Below are 18,414 nucleotides of genomic sequence, written 5' to 3' on the forward strand. Positions count from 1 at the left end.
AAGGTTAGGGGCAGTGAGAACCGTCTTCATTTTACACAGATACCATTAGAGGAGGGCTATCAAAGCCAGTGCTGCTGTCTGCTTGGCCTCTTGGTTCTCTCAAGAGTGATGCAGTGAGAACAGCTTCTGCTCCACCTTGGATCTCTTAACACCATGTCTGGGTATGTTGCATTAAAAAGGGAAAAGGCTTGAGAGGTGGAGGTCAGGGAGGGTTAGTTGAGCATGGCTCACCTTTTGTTTTAGTCTTTATTTGGCTCCTGGTGCTGAGTGTCTCAACTCAAATGGGATAGAATCAGAGCTCCAGTCTGTACATGTGAATGGCCCAGTTTGGATGATGCAGTGGCTGGAGCTGCTGCGGTCTCATCCTGACCCCAGTAATGGCAGAACACCAACCTTCACTAATGCAGGGAGGTGCCTTCAGGCTCCTCTTACAGCAAGGAGGCTCTCAGAGCTTAATAAAGACCAGTCAAACGGGATAATGGTTCCACTTGATCACTAACTCTGGGTTTGGTTGCATGTCATTTATTTCAACTTGTACAGTGAAGTTTGAACAGCTCTGTGGAAAAACACTTAGTTGTTGGTTGTTTTTTCCTTTCTTCTTAGGTAATATAATTTAAAAGTGGTAAATACACAGTATTTAAACTTGATACACCTGATAAAGTTAAATGCATAATAAAGGGATAGGAATGAAACACAAGCCTTGGTCATTAAACAAACAGTATAAAAATCAGCAATAGTTCAGGACCTTAGAAAAGAAATGGATCAATTGTCTGATAGGTAAGAGAGGACCACCAAGGAAAACTATTCAGACAAGAGGCCTGGTTTCCCCTTAGCACTTTCCTGTGTGCTCAGAGCCAAAATGGCTTAGTACCCAGCATTAAGCCTACAGTCAGCACTGGGCTTGCTTGAAGAGGAAGGGAGCTGGGGAAATCAAGCTAGAGCCCAGTTCCAAGGCACAAGCAAAATGTTTACTTCACTATAAGAAAGAAGCTAGCTCTACTACAAAGGAACAGCCGCTGGGGAACTGAGCACGTTGCTATATACAGCACAGCTTCTCTAACAGGTCATGCAGTTAGACAGCCCTTCCTCACACAGCCACGCTTTATGCTTTCAACAGAACTCATCAGCAAGAACAATTGACATCGAGTTTGTTTCACAGATGTGCGTTTGGCTGCAGCCCGCCCAGAGCTGGCACTGAGAGACAATCCTTTTGGAGCTTGAGGATCCTCCTGAACCGAGCCCATGCTCACTGTAAGACACTGAGCTATGGTAGTGCTTGAGACCCAGTGGCTTTGTGGCTGGGCATCGAGGAACTGGTACAATTTCTTCTGTTCGGAAGCTGCGTTGCACCTGACAAGCCTGTTTGGTAAGTGTAAACTGCCTCACTAGGCACCCGACAAATCACACACCAGAGATACGCAGCACAGAGCATCTCTACAACTCGCCTTTAACAGAAACACACCACACACGTTACTATGCCCCAGCTACAAACAATCACATTCCCTGATTCTTTTTAATTGTTTCTTTTTTTTTTTTTTGGCAGAACAAGTCCATTTGCAGGGTTAGAGGATGCCCCCTCACATACATTCCTGTTTAGGAAGGGGGGAGCAGGCAACTGTAGTAGTGCTGGCACCCAAGTTACCTGTTTGGTTTTGCCATAGCTGAAGCTGCAGGGCTTTGGCATAGCCTCTGAGTAAAAATGGTAGGAAAACAGTGCATGTCTTATGGCTCCAAACTCCATAGTACTGCTCCTAAACCACAAACCATTGTCACTGGCTTTGGAGAGAGACCAGCCCCAAAGTGTTTTGGTAATAAATTGTGGTTTAGGGGGAGCATTAATTCAAGTGATCAAAAGATGTAAGGGCCAGTTTGTGTAGGCACCCGTGCACTTGCTAACGCTGTCCTGGCTTTAACAAAGACCTGTCTTAACCAGGAAGCTGCAGTGGGGAAAAGGACCTTGGCACGCTGCCCAAGGTAAAGGAAGACAAGGGGATGGTCATTTCCTGAAGTGTGGTCAGGGTTAGCAGGCAGAGGTCTTACCATTAACCAAAATACTTGTGTCTCTCCTAGTGTCTTCTTCCTCAGGGCAAAGAATTACTCCTTAGCAGTCCCTTACAGGCTTGGGACATGCAAATCCTCCCCCTCTTTCAGGTACACCGTCACTTAAAACACCTCATTCAAGGTCACACAACCACATCAGACATTGTCAGATCTTACCCCCAAGTCCTATGCTCCATCCACAGAACAGCTGTACTTACCGTGACCCCTTTCCTCAAGCAAACCCTGATTCTTCTCCAGCTCACCCATACTCTGCCACTCTCCAGCTCTGCCCAAGCAAATCTGGACATCAGAATCTCTCCCACCACACAATAGATGATTAGTTTTTTTACAAGCACCACAAAATAATCAGAGTAATCTGACTGAAGGTGAAGGAGCTCTTCATAAGAAACAATCCATGAATTAGGTATACACTTAATTTACTAACAAGCCTCTGATCCACAGGCATTCACAAATTACTGGTAACGAACTTGCAAAAATACATAGCATTGGCCCCAGAATCCAGATTAAGAGTTTGGAAAATTACTACCTAATCTAAGTATTTCATTAAGATCTTAAACTCTAACAAGCCCTAAATCTATACTTAAAAAATAGCATAACTTGTATTATTTTTAATTGTAGTAAACCATGTAATGTACATGGAACTGAAGGATTTTACCCTGAATTTTATATTTCATAATATATCTACCTAGATCAAGTAAAAGACTTAGAAACAAACAGTTGTTAGTGCTTCTCCCACTGTTCAAAACAAACATTCAGCTAAACACCACCTTTTACTCCTGTGTCTGCAGCAAAAATAGTTCAAACTGAACTTAAGCCCTTAAATACCTTTTCCTTTCATACACTGAATAGTCAACTTACCAAGTCCTAATCACACCAAGACCTTGGGAATGGCATTAATTACACTGGGAGGTAATTAACCTCACTTTCTGAGTGTCCCGAAGATGCTGCTTTAGTACAGCTTGGCTCACAAAGGCAGGCATTCTTTAGAAAGCTGGAAAGGTGGCTTTTTGCTTTGTTCCCATGCAGTTAAAAAGATGTCAATTAAAACCAAACCAGAATGACGAGAAATAGATGCAACAACATTTCTGGCAGGCTGTGAACCCTCAAAGTGTAGTTTTACTGTTGTGTATGTCACCTACACGATGGGCCTACAACACCCCTGGGATGCTGGCATCAGCCTCTGGAAACTATTTGGCATTAAAAGCAGTTCCAAACGCATGTTTGTTTGACTGCTTTGTTGGGTTCTTTTTGCTCCACACAAGCTCACCTCTGCTGCCAGCCAGCGCCTTTCCTGTAGGAAGTCAGCAGTGCCAGCGATCGGAGATGCTCGATGTTCACGACAAGCAGTCGGATGTCTGGTAACATGCTGCTATGGAAGCTCTACATCCAGCATTATACTGAGATAGCGCCATGTCATGCTGTGTTCGGTGCAGGCTCTGTTGATGTCGCTCATCCTCAGCTGCACACTTTGTAACGTGCCCTGGACCAAGCTGCTCAACAGAACCATAAAGTAGATGCTCACGAAAGAGGTTCCTCCTCTCCCACGTTGGGCAAGTCGTTGCATTTCAGATTATCTTCACTGCCTTGTTTCCTGCTTTCAAAGGAAACAAAACGGTTGCTGAGTGACTTACAAAAGCCAAAGCAGAGGCACCAGCATCATGGGAGCTTTGGGACCCTGAACATGTGTCTTACCCCTCCCAACTCCCCTGTAACGGGCTGGAAGTGCCATAGAAAGATGCTTTTCAGCCTATTGAAGTAGCAGGATATGTCACATCACGAAACATCATCCCTCAGCAGTTACAGGTCACACAGAAGGCGTGTGAAGATCCCAGCCACAGCCCCACCGAAAGGTTCAAGCCAAACTGCTCAAATTCTCCTGTTCTTTGCAGTGATTTCCAGAGACAATTTCCATTAAGACAAGCTGCAAACGTCATCTGAGGTTGAGGTGAAGCGATGACACTTACGGCAGCAGGTTCCCGGGGGCAGACAACGACCGCTCCTCCCTCCTGCTCCCCTCAAAAGGGTTCCCAAAGGATCGCTTCCGGATCATCGTTTTAACCAAGATCTGCAAGACCAGATTGGAGTTCATCAGGATGCTTTCCTGTCATTCAAGAGCAACAGGAACATGCAACCCTCATGGCCAAGTGATTATGAAAACAAGTGAAAACAAGTCAAAGTTTTCTTGTAACAAAAAAGCAGAAGGAAACATGTTTACAAGTCTGCAGCTGGGCTTTATCCTCTGAAAACCATGGTGCAACTGAACAGGTAGATGACAACCACACTAGCTGTGAGCAGCTGGAAAGAAGAGCAAAGCCAAGTTTGGGAAGGTTTTCTCCCCCCAGAAGTAGGTTTTACTGATTGTTGCATCCAGTGCCTGCAAATCCCCAGTTCCCCGTCATTACCTGGCAGAGGAATTCATTGGCAAGGGAGAAGGGAAGGAAGGAACCGCCACAGTTTTGCCTTAGGCTGCTGGGAACAGAGCGATTGTCAGGGTTCTTCCCAGTCATCCCCCGACTTATTTTGCTGGTGGGAGCAGAGAACAACCAGTGAGCAGCACTGGCCCTGCCTCAGCATGTGCATCCTGCTTTGGGAACCCCTGGCTTCATTTGATACTGCTTCTTATCCTTCTGTGCCTTATTTATCTGCTCACCACAGTGCACCAAGAGCTCTTACACATCGGAAATGCACGTGCCAGTGAGGTCCCACAGGGCAAGTCAAAGCCACGTGAATCTCAGTGTTAATGCCTGCAGTTGGATGCACAAAGATCAGGCACTGGAGGGTAATTCTGAAGAACAAATGCAAATGGGAAGCACAAGCTCTGCCTGGAGGCGGTGTTATTTAAGAGGCAAGAGTCAGTAAAAGCTCATTTGCCCTGAGCTGTGCTAAACACACCTGGATTTAAACAGGGCTGAGGCATCCTCCACTGCATCACAAGAAGTCACCTCCAAACAGGAGAAAGGGGGAAACCCCCTCATCAGTGGTGATCTCATTAGAGTGAGATCTGCTCTTTCAGCTTGAGCAGCACAAGGCACATTTGCATGTTAACATATCTGTGGTTGAAGAGACTCATGTGGGTATCTAAGTGGGAGAGAGCTCCAGAAATGGGTCCAGATGTGGGCACAGCCACAAGACAGAAAAGGGGATTCAAAGGGAGACCTGTACTTCAACAAATCACAGCCTGGGTGTCTACAGGCAGGTAACACTGTGACAGGAACTGTGAATGGTCACTTCTCCAGCATAAGGACATCCAAAGGAATTGTTAGATTTAAAACCCCGAATGATTTCACTTCCCACATAAGGCAGGGTTACGCTGTGGTTCTCACCACCACAGTGGGTTGCAGAGAATAAAAATATGAGCTTGAAAAGAGATGAGTTCACCAAGAATAGCTGCAGGCGGGGGCTAGAGCACACCGTGGCCCAGATAAAAGCTTCATCCCAGGAAGCTCCTGCAGCCCCTAAGGCTGAATGGGCAGAGCAGGGCAGGAGCTCCTTGTGCCTGGCCAAAACACCAGCTCCCAAACACAGGCAGGTCCTGACCAGATGCTCTTTTGCCCTGAGCAAATATAGTGGTATTTAGGCAGCCAGGTCAAGTGTGAGGAGCAGGAACCCACTGACAGGTCCCTTTGGGACCACTCTGAAATACTCTGGCCACCTCCAGCAAAATGCTGAGACCCCATCTCGCAGCACTTGTTTCTGAGAGAGGGAAAGTCTTTGCTCTAATCCTGCCCAATGCTTTTGCCCTTCAGCAGCAACCTCCAGCTGCTTGGGACCATCCTCGGAGGCAGCATGGACCTGGCTGTGCATCCGCAGACCATCATCTCATCATCTCCCTCATACTCACCACAGTGGCCAGGCTGGGGATGTGCTTGACCGAATTCTCCACCTCCTCCTCCGTCACCTCGACGAGGGTGCAGTTCTCATCCTCCGTGGGCAGCAGCTCCGCTCCGTTCTTGGTGACCCAAGGGTGCAACTTCAATTAATAACACAGCCTGTCAGGAACGATTTCCTCTTTTTCAGGACTCCAACAACACAAGCCTGGCAAACGCATCTCCTCGCCCAAGCTATGGCCCTTAACGTGCTCCTGAAGGACCAGGGAGCAGGGGAGAGATGTGCCGCCTCACTGGTGAGCCAGCTCACCCCAGCACCACCAGGAGCAGAAAATGCTGTGGTGTGGCTCATCTAGAGCCAAAGCTGGCCCCATCTACACAACTGGTTACCTACTGCACTGAGTGGGTTTTAGGGAAGAAGACCTATTTTCACTCTCATCTGTAAGATGAGAGCGACATGGTCTAACATCACTGCAAGGGAAGTTGGAACTAGATGATCTTAAGGTTCATCTTAAGGCCCTTTCCAACCCTAACTATTCTATGATTCTGTGACAATGCCAAGAGTGATTTATTCTGGACCATACGTATGAGCCATAGTGATGGGGAGGACCCACCAAGCCCTAGTCTTGGACCTGAATTAATCCACGACAGAAGGCTGAAGCTCCTCTTTCTCCTTGCCCACACACCAGGCGTCCGGGGCAGCTGCAGGAGGAGCACAGAATGGTTCCACAATTCCCCCACAATCCTTTCTCCCTACCTTAGTCTCCATTTTCTCAGCTTCTCGCCCCTTCCAGGCTCTCGCAGGGGCACAGGACCAGAAATCTCCTACGAAAGGCTGTTGCACAGTACTTTCCTGGTAGCAGAGGAAATACTGTGCTTAGGGGATTTCCTTTTGCCTGTGACTTCTCTAGGCACCAAAGGTCCCAAAGCTGAGCAGGTCCCGGAGCAGGGGAAGGAGCTGGGACTTACCTGCCCAGGGACCTGGGCACAGGGGGAGGACCTAGCCTGGCGCGATCAAACTGACTCCCAAAAAGAGACGAGTAAGGACAACCCAACAGAAGTGAAGCCACAGCCAACACCAGGGGGCTGGGTCAATACCTTGATTTCTGGGACCGAAATCCTGGATTCGGGATTTTTATCCAGCATCCGTGTGATCAAATCCTTCAAGAAGTCTGTAACTTCTGGCCTGGGGAAAGGAGAGGAGAGAGATGAGATGGGGAAGGGGATGGGTGCTGCAAAATATCCCCTTCGTGTGCAACCTGAACCAAGGTTCCATATGTACAGGGCTGGGAGAGCCCAACACCACTTCCACCCAGGCTAAAACCCAAGAGGCAGCAACTGCTGAGGTTATTCTGTTCCCTCAAACGCCTCTGCAGCTTCAGTCACTCCTTCAGCTGCAAAGCAAGAGATGCTGCCTTCATGTTTAATGCAAAGGAAGTTTTCCAGGGCCAACAGAAGGGCTCAGAGCCTGAGTTTTGCAAACCCACAGCCCCGCAGGCCCAGCTCCACCCAGGCAGCTCAGAAATGGCTCAAATGAGCTTTAAAATAAGGGCTGGGGCGTGGTTTATTGAGCACTTACTGGTCTGGGAACTCCAACGTTTGGGTCTTGATTTTATTGTGTAAACTGAGGATCCTTTCATCCATAAAAGGGCACTGCCATGAAGAATAAAGCAATGAGAAAAGCAATGACCTCTGATGAGAGGCAGCAGTGGGGCAGCCAGTTGAGCATTGGGATCTCATAGTGTTTGAAGGAGGGTTATGGGGAAATACCAGAAGATTTCCTGTTACGTCAATGTCTTCTTTTAAACACAATGAAAGTAACATTGGAATAAAACGCTCAAACAGGAGTGCAGATCCCACCACATATCTGGTACATGGGAGACACACACCAACCACCCACAGCACTGAAAACAGTCTCATTACCTGCCCAAACACGAAGCAGTACAGCGTGATCCCCATGGCCCAGACATCCAAAGCCTGCAGAGGGAAGGAAGCACAGTTAGATCTGCAGCAGACAGTGCGTGAACAGAAGACCAGTCCAAAAACCCTCAAACTGTTATTAAATACCTTTCCAGAGAAGATTTTCCTGGTTTCCGAGAGCGTCTCCGGGGCCATGAAGGCAGGGGTGCCCACTGTGTTGGTTAAGAGGGCATCAGCTCCCTTGAACTCATTGCTGACTCCGAAGTCAGCAATCTTGATGTGCCCATCTTCCCCCACGAGGAGGTTGGAAGGTTTGATATCCCGGTGGATTATCTTTTGATAGTGCACTGCAGCCAGAGGAGAAACAAGGGATTCAGCAGCAGCACTGCTCTGCAGCAAAGGAGCCACAAAGCCTTTCTGCTAACACCATGACCAGCTCCAGCTTCAAAAACCCGTGTGCAGAAGCATGTGCCACCAGAAAGGGCACTGCACAGCAGCAGAAAGTGCAGTCCCTAGAAAAGAATAACAGTAAGAAATACCATCCTTTCGGCAGACACTTACAGTATTCAATGCCCTTGATCAGATCCTGGAAGTAGAACCGAGCCTGGTCCTCACTGAGAGGTTTCAGGGTTGGGATTTCCATCACGGGGCTGCAAAGGCAACAGAGAATAGACCTCGATCCCAACCCATATGTGCCAAAACAGGTCTCAGAGGCTTTACTACCATCTGTTGACAGCACACAGCCCTGAAGGCAAGCACAGGGTGTACAAAGCTGTGACCAGGTTGGGGAGATGTGACCCAAACCCATAGGAGACCCACCATGAACCTCCCCATCTCCTCTGTGTCCTGCAGCAGCCTCAGGTGGCCAAGCTGTGCCACCACCAAACCCACCTTCTGTTCATGCTTTAATAGGTTTAAATCTGGAATCCAATACTCACCCTTGCTTCACCAGTTCAAACACTGGAACACAAAAGAGAAGGTGATTACTGATCATGTCCAGGTTAGAGCTCCTACGAGCACAATCTCAGCACAAAGCAATTATTTTTATGACAAAAATGCTAAAAATACTGGTTTTTTTTTAAACAAGGAGATGTCACCTCATGTAAGGCACGTGGTGTTTTGGTTGCTCCCATTTTCAGTTGAGGGGATGCTGCCAACTACCTCATCAGTGCTGCAGCTTCAGCCTCATGGAAGTGGCCCACTAAACCCCCCAGTTTGCCTGCAAAGGCCCAAGCAAACCCCTGCACTTGGCCATGAAGGCATCACACGCTCCTCTGCTGGCAGAGGCTGAACATAAGTGATAGAAAAGAAGCACCTCCTCCAAAAGTGTGTGTATTTGCATCAAGCAAACCACTGCAGCCTGCAAGAGAGGTTGGGAAGTGGCTCATTTGGACCGTGGATAACTAACACGCGCTTTGTTCTCGAAGCCAAAGAAATGAAGTCACTTTCTAGCAGCCTGAGAACATGACACTGGTGCCTCCCATGGCCAAGCAAGCCCTGATGTCCAGTTAAAGCCTACAAACACTTCAGTCTCCTTTCTGAACCCAGACTGGATCCCATTTTCTCTGACCATTAGAGGGAATTAACTCCTCTGGCACATCCAGGCCACACCAGAGAGACCCAACCCCAAAACAGTCACCCCACAACACAAGAGCATCTTTTTGCCCTGCCAAACCCCATCCCACTGACACCCCATGAGCACTGCAGGGCAGTGGCCAGTTACCCATGTACAGGTGGTCCTCACTGGGGTCATCCAAGACCTGCCAAAAGAAGCAGAAAGGCAATTAAACAGCCCCCAAAATCCTTGCAAATTAAAACATGGTGGTTTTTTATTTAGCAGCCATCTCAGTTCTGCACCATCTGCACCATTAGCACCGTCTGCTAATCTCTGAGCTTCTACCCACGAGGGGTAGGGAAAATACCCAAGAGGATGGAGATAGAGCTGTACTTTAAGGAAGTAAATATTTAAAACACACAGGAAGCATCATCTGATTCACGAGCCAAATCAACTCCAGCCTGCACATGCTTAGATCTTGATGGACGTGCAGGCAGTGGGTGGAGGGCAGGGTGGCTGCACCACAGAACCCACAGAAACACCAGCTCCTCCTCAAAACCCTTCTGAGCACTTTGTTTTCCCCAGGAAAGTGACATTTTTCTGCATTTCCCTTTCTGGGCAGGGAAGAAAAAATCCTCTTTTGGGAGATGAGAATAAAAAGCCCTTTTAAACCAGGGAAAACAGGAGTCTCCCATAGGCAGGACATGCCAAGGCCATCCCAGCCCCTCTGCCCAAGGCCATCCCCGCAGCATCCCGGCTCCTTCACACTCAAGGTGGACTTTAGAAGGGGCTGGCCAATGCTCACCTCCACCAGCTTCACCACGTTGGGGTGGTCCAGCTTCTTCAGGATGGCAATCTCCTGGTAGACCTGTTCAATGGGCCCTTTGGGCTGCAGGCAGCCCTCGGAAGCAGCTTTGGCTCCGCGGGGCGGCGGGCGGCCTGTGAGAAAGGCAAAGATGTGGTGTCCATCTGGGAATGAACCTCCCAGGTCCTTAAAGCACCCCACAACCCAAAGCTTTGATGCCACTTACGGGGAAAGCCTGCTTGCCTCATCAGCTTCTTTTTGGAGAGAACCTTCATTGCCTGCAAGAGGGGAAAGAACATGGGAACTGGGGCAAAGCAAAGATAAAACAGGGCTGGGGGATGCGGCTAGCATGGAGCCAAGCAGGGAGTCAGCAGAGGGGATCCATCCTCATCCCACTTGCCTCTCTGTGGGCTCTGGGAACATGCACTACTCACATAGTAGGTGTTATCATCCTCATTGTAGGCCAGCTTCACCACCCCATAGGAGCCCTAGAAAGGGGCAAAGCTTTTAATTAATATTAAAGGGAGGAATTTATTAATAATAGTTTTAAAGTAATAATAATATTAATAAGAATAATTAATAATAATTTTAAAGATAAATACAATTCCATCAGCACCATCCCAAACGCCCCCATCCCACCCCAAACCCAGCCCATATTCACCTTCCCAATCTCATCCTTCAGCTTGTACTGGTTGAGCTGCACACAGTCCTGCGGGGAGAGAAAAGGGGGATCTGACATGAGCCACGAAACCACTTGCATTCACTTTACTCCTTTGCTCTTTACTCTCCAGTAAAACTCTGTGCAAACCCACACCCTGCTCTGCTCGGGGCTGGGCAGCTTTGATCCCTGAGCCATGAGCACCAGCCACGTGTTGGTGTGTTTATAGGCAGCTAATTGTGAGTGTTAACAGCCCGGCAGGCAATATTGTCTGCTCATGTGGAACAGGAGTGCACCAGGGGCACGTGGTGGTGGGGAGAGCCCTGGGGCTTTAATGCCAGCGACTTGGTGCTGATTATTTCTATTTCTTATGGGCAAAGCAGTTGCTCGCTGCCTGTTTCCTGGCAGCACTGGCAGGCTGGGGGCAGGCAGGGCCCTTTTCTCTTTAGACCTCTGTGGGTTTTTCTCTTTTCTTTTTAACTGGGAGATGAGGAAAATCACAGTGTGCCAACAGCATCCCCAAAACACAGCCTTGGTGCCATCTGCAACAGGCACAAAGTGTGGTGAGCTGTTGGGTCCCACCTCCCCAGGGCTGTCTTTATAGCCCAGGATGGAGCAGGACGTCCCACCGCCACCCACCACAAGATGCCATGGGGTTTGATCCCGAAAAACCAACCAAGAAGGAATGCCACAGGGGAACAAACACGTGTACAAGTGTTCGTCCCCCCTCACCTGCAGCCCCGTGATGGACACGCGGTTCGATTCCACTGTTGGCCGCCGCGGCAGCCGTGGGGAGGAGTGTGGGGACGTCACTGGGGAGTACGGCAGGGACGGGTAGATGAAGCGCTCATTGGTGCTATCGCTGCTCCCGGGGGAGCGGGCCGGCTGCGACCGCTCCTGCAGGGACAGCTTTCGGCCGGAGAGGTGCAGCTTCGCCCTGGGCTCCTGGCTGTCCCCAAAGCCCTCGCTACCGGACACGTTCATCTCCTCCTCCTCGCTCACGCTCCCCGTTGTGTCATACTCGGTCACCACGATGAGCGAGGCCATGACGAGACTGTGGGGGCTCAGCGCCGGGGGGTTCCGAGGCGCCCCAGGCACGCGGTGGCCGCAGCCTCTGTCACAGCAGAGGGGCTGCAGGGTGGGAGAGCTGCTGGGGATGCATGATGGCATGGTGCGACCAACGGCCTCATCCTGGCCGTGCTGGGACCTGCAAACACACAGCAGCTCAGTGGGCTCCCCTGGAGAGCAGGATTTCCTCCCACGGGTTGTTATTCTATGGATTGATTAATTTATTCATCCATAAAGCCAAGGGCAGCAGCAGGATGGCACCCCTGTGTGCCCACCCTGCCATGGGGCAGACCCCAGGCAGGGACCAGCCTCAGCCCCAAGGCTGCCACCACTGCTCCTTTCACTCCCTTTATTTAAACACGCCAGAGAATAACAGTCCAGTAATTTCTGCTACAAAAATACCCTAAAGGGGTATTTTACAGGATCAGGATGCAGCCCTACACTACACTGGCATAAATACCACTTGGTTCCCTGCTTTCCTGCTCAGTTCTACAGTGAGAGCAGGCAAATCTCTGCCAAACACCCCCTAAACAATGCAGTTTATGAGTACAAGGACCCACTTACCACGTGTGGGGTGCAGGATCAGCCCCCTGGGCTCACTGCCTCCTCCTGCAGCCTGTCATTGCCAGTGATTTCTCTTCCTTGCTCTGGGTTCCCTACGGTCTTCTGTGCAAAACTCAGGTTCCTGAACCTTGAGATACAAGAGAAACAATTCAGTGAGCCACAAAGAAGACTTACAGATTCTCAAATACTTCAACAGCAATTCAAGAAGGGTAGGAAACGGTGTGGATTCACACACCCTGAACGTCCTGCTGCAGCTGGGGCACTCTGACGCTTGGCTGGTTGTGAGCAATGGCTCTGCCCTGCCACGGTGCCGGGGCTGGTTTTAATTTCTAGGTTAACGAGTTTCTGCAGAAGCAAGTGAAAAAAAACCATCCCAAAACACAGCCCAGGAGCAGGAACAAGGCTTGAGGCGTTTTCCTGCCTGGTTCCCACACCTCAGCGAGGCGGGCAGTTAAAATTAGCTCCACTCATCTCCATTGAAGTTTCTGTGATGCACCCGCAGCACAAGCACTCTGAATCAGCCCCGCAGAAATCACGGGTCAAGTGCAGAAATCAAACCCTCTCCCCCTTCCTCAAGGCTCCACAATGGCCTAATTGCTGTTTTCAACACCAATCCATAAACCGGAGGCTTTTCTGCCCGAGTGGGATCAGCCTGGGGCTGAAGCCGACCCAGCACCGCTTGCTGTTTCGAGGTGCAGAGACACGCAAGGGATGGGGAGGCTATAAATAAGCCAACGAACAGCAACAAGGACAAACTATTCCAGAAACGCCGCGTTTCACAAGGCTGAATCCGCTCCCAGTTGGAGCTTTGCTGGGCAGGAGAGCCGGGAGCTCCTTGTCTTGGGCATTGTGGCTGCAAAATCCCCTCCCTGGTGCTGCTGGCAGCCACGGCAGCATGTTTTACTGCACTCCCCAAATGGATTAAAACAAACAGGCAGCTTGCCCCGTTCACCCCGAACCCTCCGGGATGCATCTCGAGGCCAGTTGCCATTTGCCTGGCTTGCTTCAGGCACGCTGCCAGCAGACACATATAAATAGCTGTCCCCCGAAGCCGGAGCTGATCCAGAATGCCATGCCATGTGCCCTCACCGTGTGCCACAACCGCACCTAAAAAGGCAGCTGATGGATGAGGGCACCCCAGGAGCATCGCTGGTTGCAACACTGGTCCCCAATGGTGGTACAGCACGGGTGGGCATCCTCCCTGCATCCGGATTTCCAAGGGTTCATGCTGAACTTTGCCAGGCTAAACCAACACTGAGTTATGAAGCCTCTGCCACACTTGAGAGCCTAGCGTGCCCTGGCCAGCATTGGCTTGACCAGGATAAACATATCAAGGCTGATGAGTTGAACCAGGCTCCCCCAGACTCTCTAAACAGACTAAAAGTCATCCAAGCACCATCACAGTATCAGCAAGGGTAGAAAATCCAGGGACTTCTTCCCTTGGTGTGTGTGCAAAGGGACCAAGCATGGGGTTTTGCAGAGATTGGCCTGTGAGATGATACCTTCCCCTAAAGAAACCCAAACGTGGGATCATAGAATCATAGATCCCACCGTTGAACATGGCCCCATGGGATGTGGGACAACTGCTAATGGTAATGCAACCTTAACAAGCATACGGCGAGGCTGAGGAGGAGAAGAGCTGCATTCCCATCCAAAGGGAAAACCGAAACAGCTGGAATGAGGGGAATAAACCTAAAGAGGGGAAATACAGCCCAGAGGCCTTGGCTTCACCAACCCACTCGGTTTGCCCAGGGAAAAGTGGCACATTCTGGTATGAACTCCTGCAGATCCTTATGTAAAAGCAAGCAGCACATGCCCACAAAATCCTCAGGAACTCGAACAGCCTGGTGTATAGGAATGATTTATCGGCACGGCTTTTGGCTGCAATCCACACATAACCCATAGCGGCTGCGGCAGGATTATCGAAGCAATCAGTCTCGCATCTAATTCAGCAAGGAGAGGGATATTAAAATGAAAAGAGCTCTGTGAAACCCGGGCTCTCCCTCTCGTTCAGCGTCCATGCGGCTCAGTGGAAACGAATGGGAGTGAAATCAGCCCCCGTGAGAGAGAAGTGATTTTGACAGCCCCCTCCTGCCACCCCAGCTCTGCTGTGAGCATGTGGTCCCTGCGTGGTCCCTGCTGGGATGCACCCACCTCCGGATGGGATCACACTGCCTGATTTCAGGAGGGAAGAGGATGGCACCTTGCAGCCAGCCACTGGCTGCACAGATTTAAATGGGAGCATACGGATGCATCGGCCTGTCCTTCCCTCCCTGGAGCTGTTTCTCTACCCCAGTGCAGGGTGAGCAATGGCAGGGTGCCCCCAGCTCCTGCATGCTTGCCTTCCCCTGCCATACTTCCCTCCAGCAAGGCCACAGTGTCAGGGTCAGACCCTCCTATGGCAATATGACTGGGAGGCAGCTCCAGCAGTGACACCTCCCTCCATCCTTCCATGGGGGTCAGCTTATGCACTGCAAAACCAAGCTGTTTGTAACAAAACTGAACACAAACTACCTAAACCAAGGCTGGGTTTGCTCACAGAGGATCCTCCCCATGCTGCCACCCAAGGTCTGTGGTTAACAGTTAACCATGGCCAGCGCATGGGGCAGTTATCACCCTTGCTGGGCAGAGTCCAGGGGCTATTTTGCTATCCCTGTGGTCACTGTCAGCGGTGGAAGTGCCAGTGCCAAGAGTGGTGTCATCTGCAGCAAATGGGGGCATCGATCACAGTTTCCCTTCCTACGGGCGAGCGCAGATCTTGCCAAAAATATATTAGTCACTGTAGTATACAAAGACCATATGCATCCCCGCCTGACTTCTAATGGAAAAATATCTCTCATCAGCTTCTCTAGAAGTCTGAGGGCACCCAAACTAATGAGATACTCGAAACAAACACACAGCTGCCATCGACACCAGGTCTCTGTGCCCAGGCAGCAAAGGTTTTCATTGCCCCTGGGGTGAACAGAAGAGCCTCCTGCGCTGCCTGGCCCATCCAATGCAGTGGAAAGGATTGGAGACAAAATGCAAAGCCAAGCTGGTAGCACTGGCACAGCACAAAGCCCAGTGGAGGGCTTCAGTAGGAGTCAAAACACATCCTTACCAAGATTATAAGAAATCTTGATGACAATGCCTGATACTTCTCAAGCAATGAGTACCCCCAAACAAGAGTGTAAGCTCAGGACATGGTGTTGAGCACAGGCCAGGATGCACTCAGGAAACCACCATCGCCTTGTCCAGCATCCCAGCTTTCCTGGAAACAACAGCTCCAGCTACAGTACCCACAAGAAAGGAAATGAGAGCAGCTCTGTGCTTTGTGAACACCACTTAATAGACATTAGGGCTGAGCTGAAAGCAAAGTCTCCTCCAAATTACCTCCCCAGTCTGAAAACAGCCACCTTCCCTGGAACAGCGCTGGTCGATCAATCCCCTCGCAGTGCACTCACAGATGGGTGGCTGCTTTTCCTAAAACTAAGTGCTCACAGAGAGGGGCCAGGAGAGGGAATAGGCTCCTTCTCCCAGGAGAGGGGCTACCTCTCCATTTAGGGGCCATGAACGAAGCTCCAGCACCCACAGCCACCACAAATGACTCTCAGCACAGTTCTCTCTGCCCTGAGGACAACCTGGTCCTGTCCCCAGGGATGGTTTCTGCTCCCATAGCATCACACAGCCGTGTGGTCACCCCATAGCTCCATCGCAGCAGCTTCCTGCGGTCATCCCGCTGCTGCTCTTGGTCTCTACTTTTACCTTCACGCACCTTATGCTCTGTGCCGTGCACGTGGCCACAGGGCTGCGTCCCACCTCCTAACCACGCTCAGGCACTCACAGCAACAAAACCGGTGGCTTCTCCTAACAAGATCTGTCCCCTGCACGCGGTCACTCCACCAACTCCATCCCCTCCATTGTCTCCTGACCTCTCATTGCTCCTTGACTTTAAAAATCCCCTCCTTTTCCCAACTCCACGGCCTAACTCTCCCGGTGCCCCCACTCCAAGCCCGCACCTCCCCGGTCGGGAGCCCCATAGGGTTCTGCAGGTCGCCTGATGTCACAGGGACAGGCACCACCCTGTCACATCCCCAGCCCGCGGATGCTGACAGCCCACCGGGTACCACCGGCATAGGAAAGGCCAGCGGGATGCTGCCGGGCCCGGCCGGCCGCGGCGCAGCAACCCGAAGAGGGACGGGGAGATGCGAGCACGGATCCCGCCCCGCCGGGATGCCCGCACAGGCCCCTGCGAGCCCCGCTGCAAGGAGCTGCCGCTCCCGGCTCGCAGCGCATCCCCGGCCCGGCCGCCCACACCCGCCGGTGCCGGTGCCTCCGGGCGCGGCTTTGTCTCCGCAGCCGCAGCCCCGGCCGAGCCCGCCCCGGCCTCCCCGCCCGCACCCGCGGCCACCGACCTGGCGGGACGCTCCGCTCCGCCGCCCGGGGGAGCGGCCCCGAGGACCCGGAGCCGCCTTTGCTTTCGGTTCCGCTCCGGCGGTGGTGGCGGCGGCAGCGAGGGAAGGAGGGAGGGATGGATAGAAGGAAGGAGAGAGGGAGGGAGGAGGGAGGGAGGCCCCGCTCCGCCCCGGGGAAGGGGAGGTTTCCCCCCGGGCAGCCGCATCCTGCCCGCCCGCCCCTAAAGCCACTCTTTGGGGTGGGTGTTTTTGTTATGGTTTGGGGCTTTTAGGATTTTTTTGCTTTGTTTTAGTATTTTACCCTCCTCCGACCGCGGCCCCGCCTTTACCGCGCAGCGCAGCCTGGGGGGGGGGGGGGGGGGTATGTGTGTGGTGTGCTCCGGCCGGTCCCACTCCTCCCCGGTGTCCGGCAAACAAGCCCCAGCCTCCTCCCGCCGCTCCCGGCCGGAGCTTCTTTCCCTTTTGCCCTTGTGCAAACACTGGCTTTGCAGCATGAGGTCAACGGGTCCAAAGGGGCTTAACTGAACCAGCCCTCCCACCATGGGCTCTACTGAGCCATTGCCCAACGCTTCCTAAATAATCACTTAAACTGGTTTCTAAAACCCCCTTTCTGTGGAAATGTCACAGCGGCCACCATCAGGCCACTGCCGCCGCCTCTGAGCACAGCTCCTGCCCAGGTTGCTGCTCTGCAGCGCTGGGACAGAGGCAACCCTGCCCCATGGGCACAGCCTGGAGCTCCCTGGCTGGCACCGGCCCTTTGTAAACACCTCCCTTGCTTTGTCCACGCTAATCCTGGTTAGTTTCCTTACCAAGAACATTCCCATGAAGCACCGTTCTTGCGCTGAGCTCACCTGATCGACTCTTCCATTCTTGAAGCAACAGCTTCAACCTCGAGCAGATGCAAACGCTGTTACTTTGTGGTATGGGCACCACTTTGCCAGTGTAGAGCTCCCTGGAGCACAGCCATGCTTCCAAACAAGTGTTACAGACAAACGCTGCTATTTTGACCAGGATCTTGAAAGCCACTCTAGAAGTCAGGTTTATGCACTTACTGGGACACTGTAGGTGCTCCAAATGTTTTATGGATTACGCGGATTAAAATGTAGCTGAGAGGGGGTGAGCCACCAAAACCAGCGTTCCTGCAAGCCTGCGCTGCTCTTCCCTGTTAGAAATAAAGTCAGTGTTTTAAAACCAATGCACTGATTACCTGCCAGCAACCACAATCCAATCCAGTTTAACAGGATGACTAAACCAGCACTGAACTACCCTTATTTCAACCCCATTTTAGAGCTTCTCTGCCCCAGCAGAGCCATGTTTCGGGCTGCTCTTGCATTGCTAATAATGCCACAGTTTAATCTAGTGCTTCCTGGCAGGGCATCTCCAAGCGTTTATACTCATGATGTTCACCTTCTATATAGTCAAAATATGAAAGGACTGGATCCCCTATCCCCAAGGTTCACCCACAGAAGGTTTACACTCCCAAAAGAGCAATCCCATCTACATCCCATCAAGGATCTAATTACTAGAACTCAATGGAAGCATATCAGATACTGAGCTAGTTG

General features: G+C 51.3%; 1 protein-coding gene across 6 annotated transcripts; it reads right to left on the bottom strand.

Moving 5' to 3' along the window:
- Window positions 1–506: 506 nt before the first annotated feature.
- Window positions 507–16,987, bottom strand: CAMKK2 (calcium/calmodulin dependent protein kinase kinase 2). 6 transcript variants are annotated; one of them, XM_061466268.1, is made up of 18 exons: window positions 16,853–16,985; window positions 12,459–12,585; window positions 11,559–12,033; window positions 10,830–10,877; window positions 10,603–10,656; window positions 10,395–10,446; window positions 10,169–10,302; window positions 9,532–9,568; window positions 8,747–8,768; window positions 8,370–8,458; window positions 7,956–8,155; window positions 7,812–7,865; window positions 7,468–7,541; window positions 6,987–7,074; window positions 6,646–6,741; window positions 5,903–6,031; window positions 4,026–4,126; window positions 507–3,655 (listed from the first exon to the last, which is right to left on the bottom strand). In XM_061466268.1, the coding sequence occupies exons 3-18, from the start codon at window positions 11,994–11,996 to the stop codon at window positions 3,580–3,582; spliced, it is 1,692 nt and encodes a 563-aa protein (XP_061322252.1). In that variant the 5' UTR covers window positions 11,997–12,033; window positions 12,459–12,585; window positions 16,853–16,985; the 3' UTR covers window positions 507–3,579. The 6 variants fall into 6 exon arrangements, 4 of the variants coding, with proteins under 4 accessions (XP_061322252.1, XP_061322253.1, XP_061322254.1 ...); XM_061466269.1 differs by having other exon boundaries at window positions 507–3,652; window positions 16,853–16,982; XM_061466270.1 differs by lacking the exon at window positions 6,646–6,741 and having other exon boundaries at window positions 16,853–16,981.
- Window positions 16,988–18,414: the final 1,427 nt, after the last annotated feature.

Source organism: Pezoporus flaviventris, unplaced genomic scaffold (assembly GCF_033815535.1).
Source record: "Pezoporus flaviventris isolate CSIRO_AGI_PZ_B2104156 unplaced genomic scaffold, CSIRO_AGI_Pfla_v1 ptg000041l, whole genome shotgun sequence".
NCBI classification, from domain to species: Eukaryota; Metazoa; Chordata; class Aves; order Psittaciformes; family Psittacidae; genus Pezoporus; species Pezoporus flaviventris.

Excerpts from the sequence above, each read along its gene's own strand:
- CAMKK2 (XM_061466268.1), bottom strand. The coding sequence starts at position 11,996 with ATGCCATCATGCATCCCCAGCAGCTCTCCCACCCTGCAGCCCCTCTGC. Across the intron at positions 10,447-10,602 it reads AGGATGATAACACCTACTAT|GCAATGAAGGTTCTCTCCAA; the intron begins GTGAGTAGTGCA and ends CCCCTCTTGCAG. Across the intron at positions 10,303-10,394 it reads GAGGCAAGCAGGCTTTCCCC|GCCGCCCGCCGCCCCGCGGA; the intron begins GTAAGTGGCATC and ends CCTTTCTCACAG.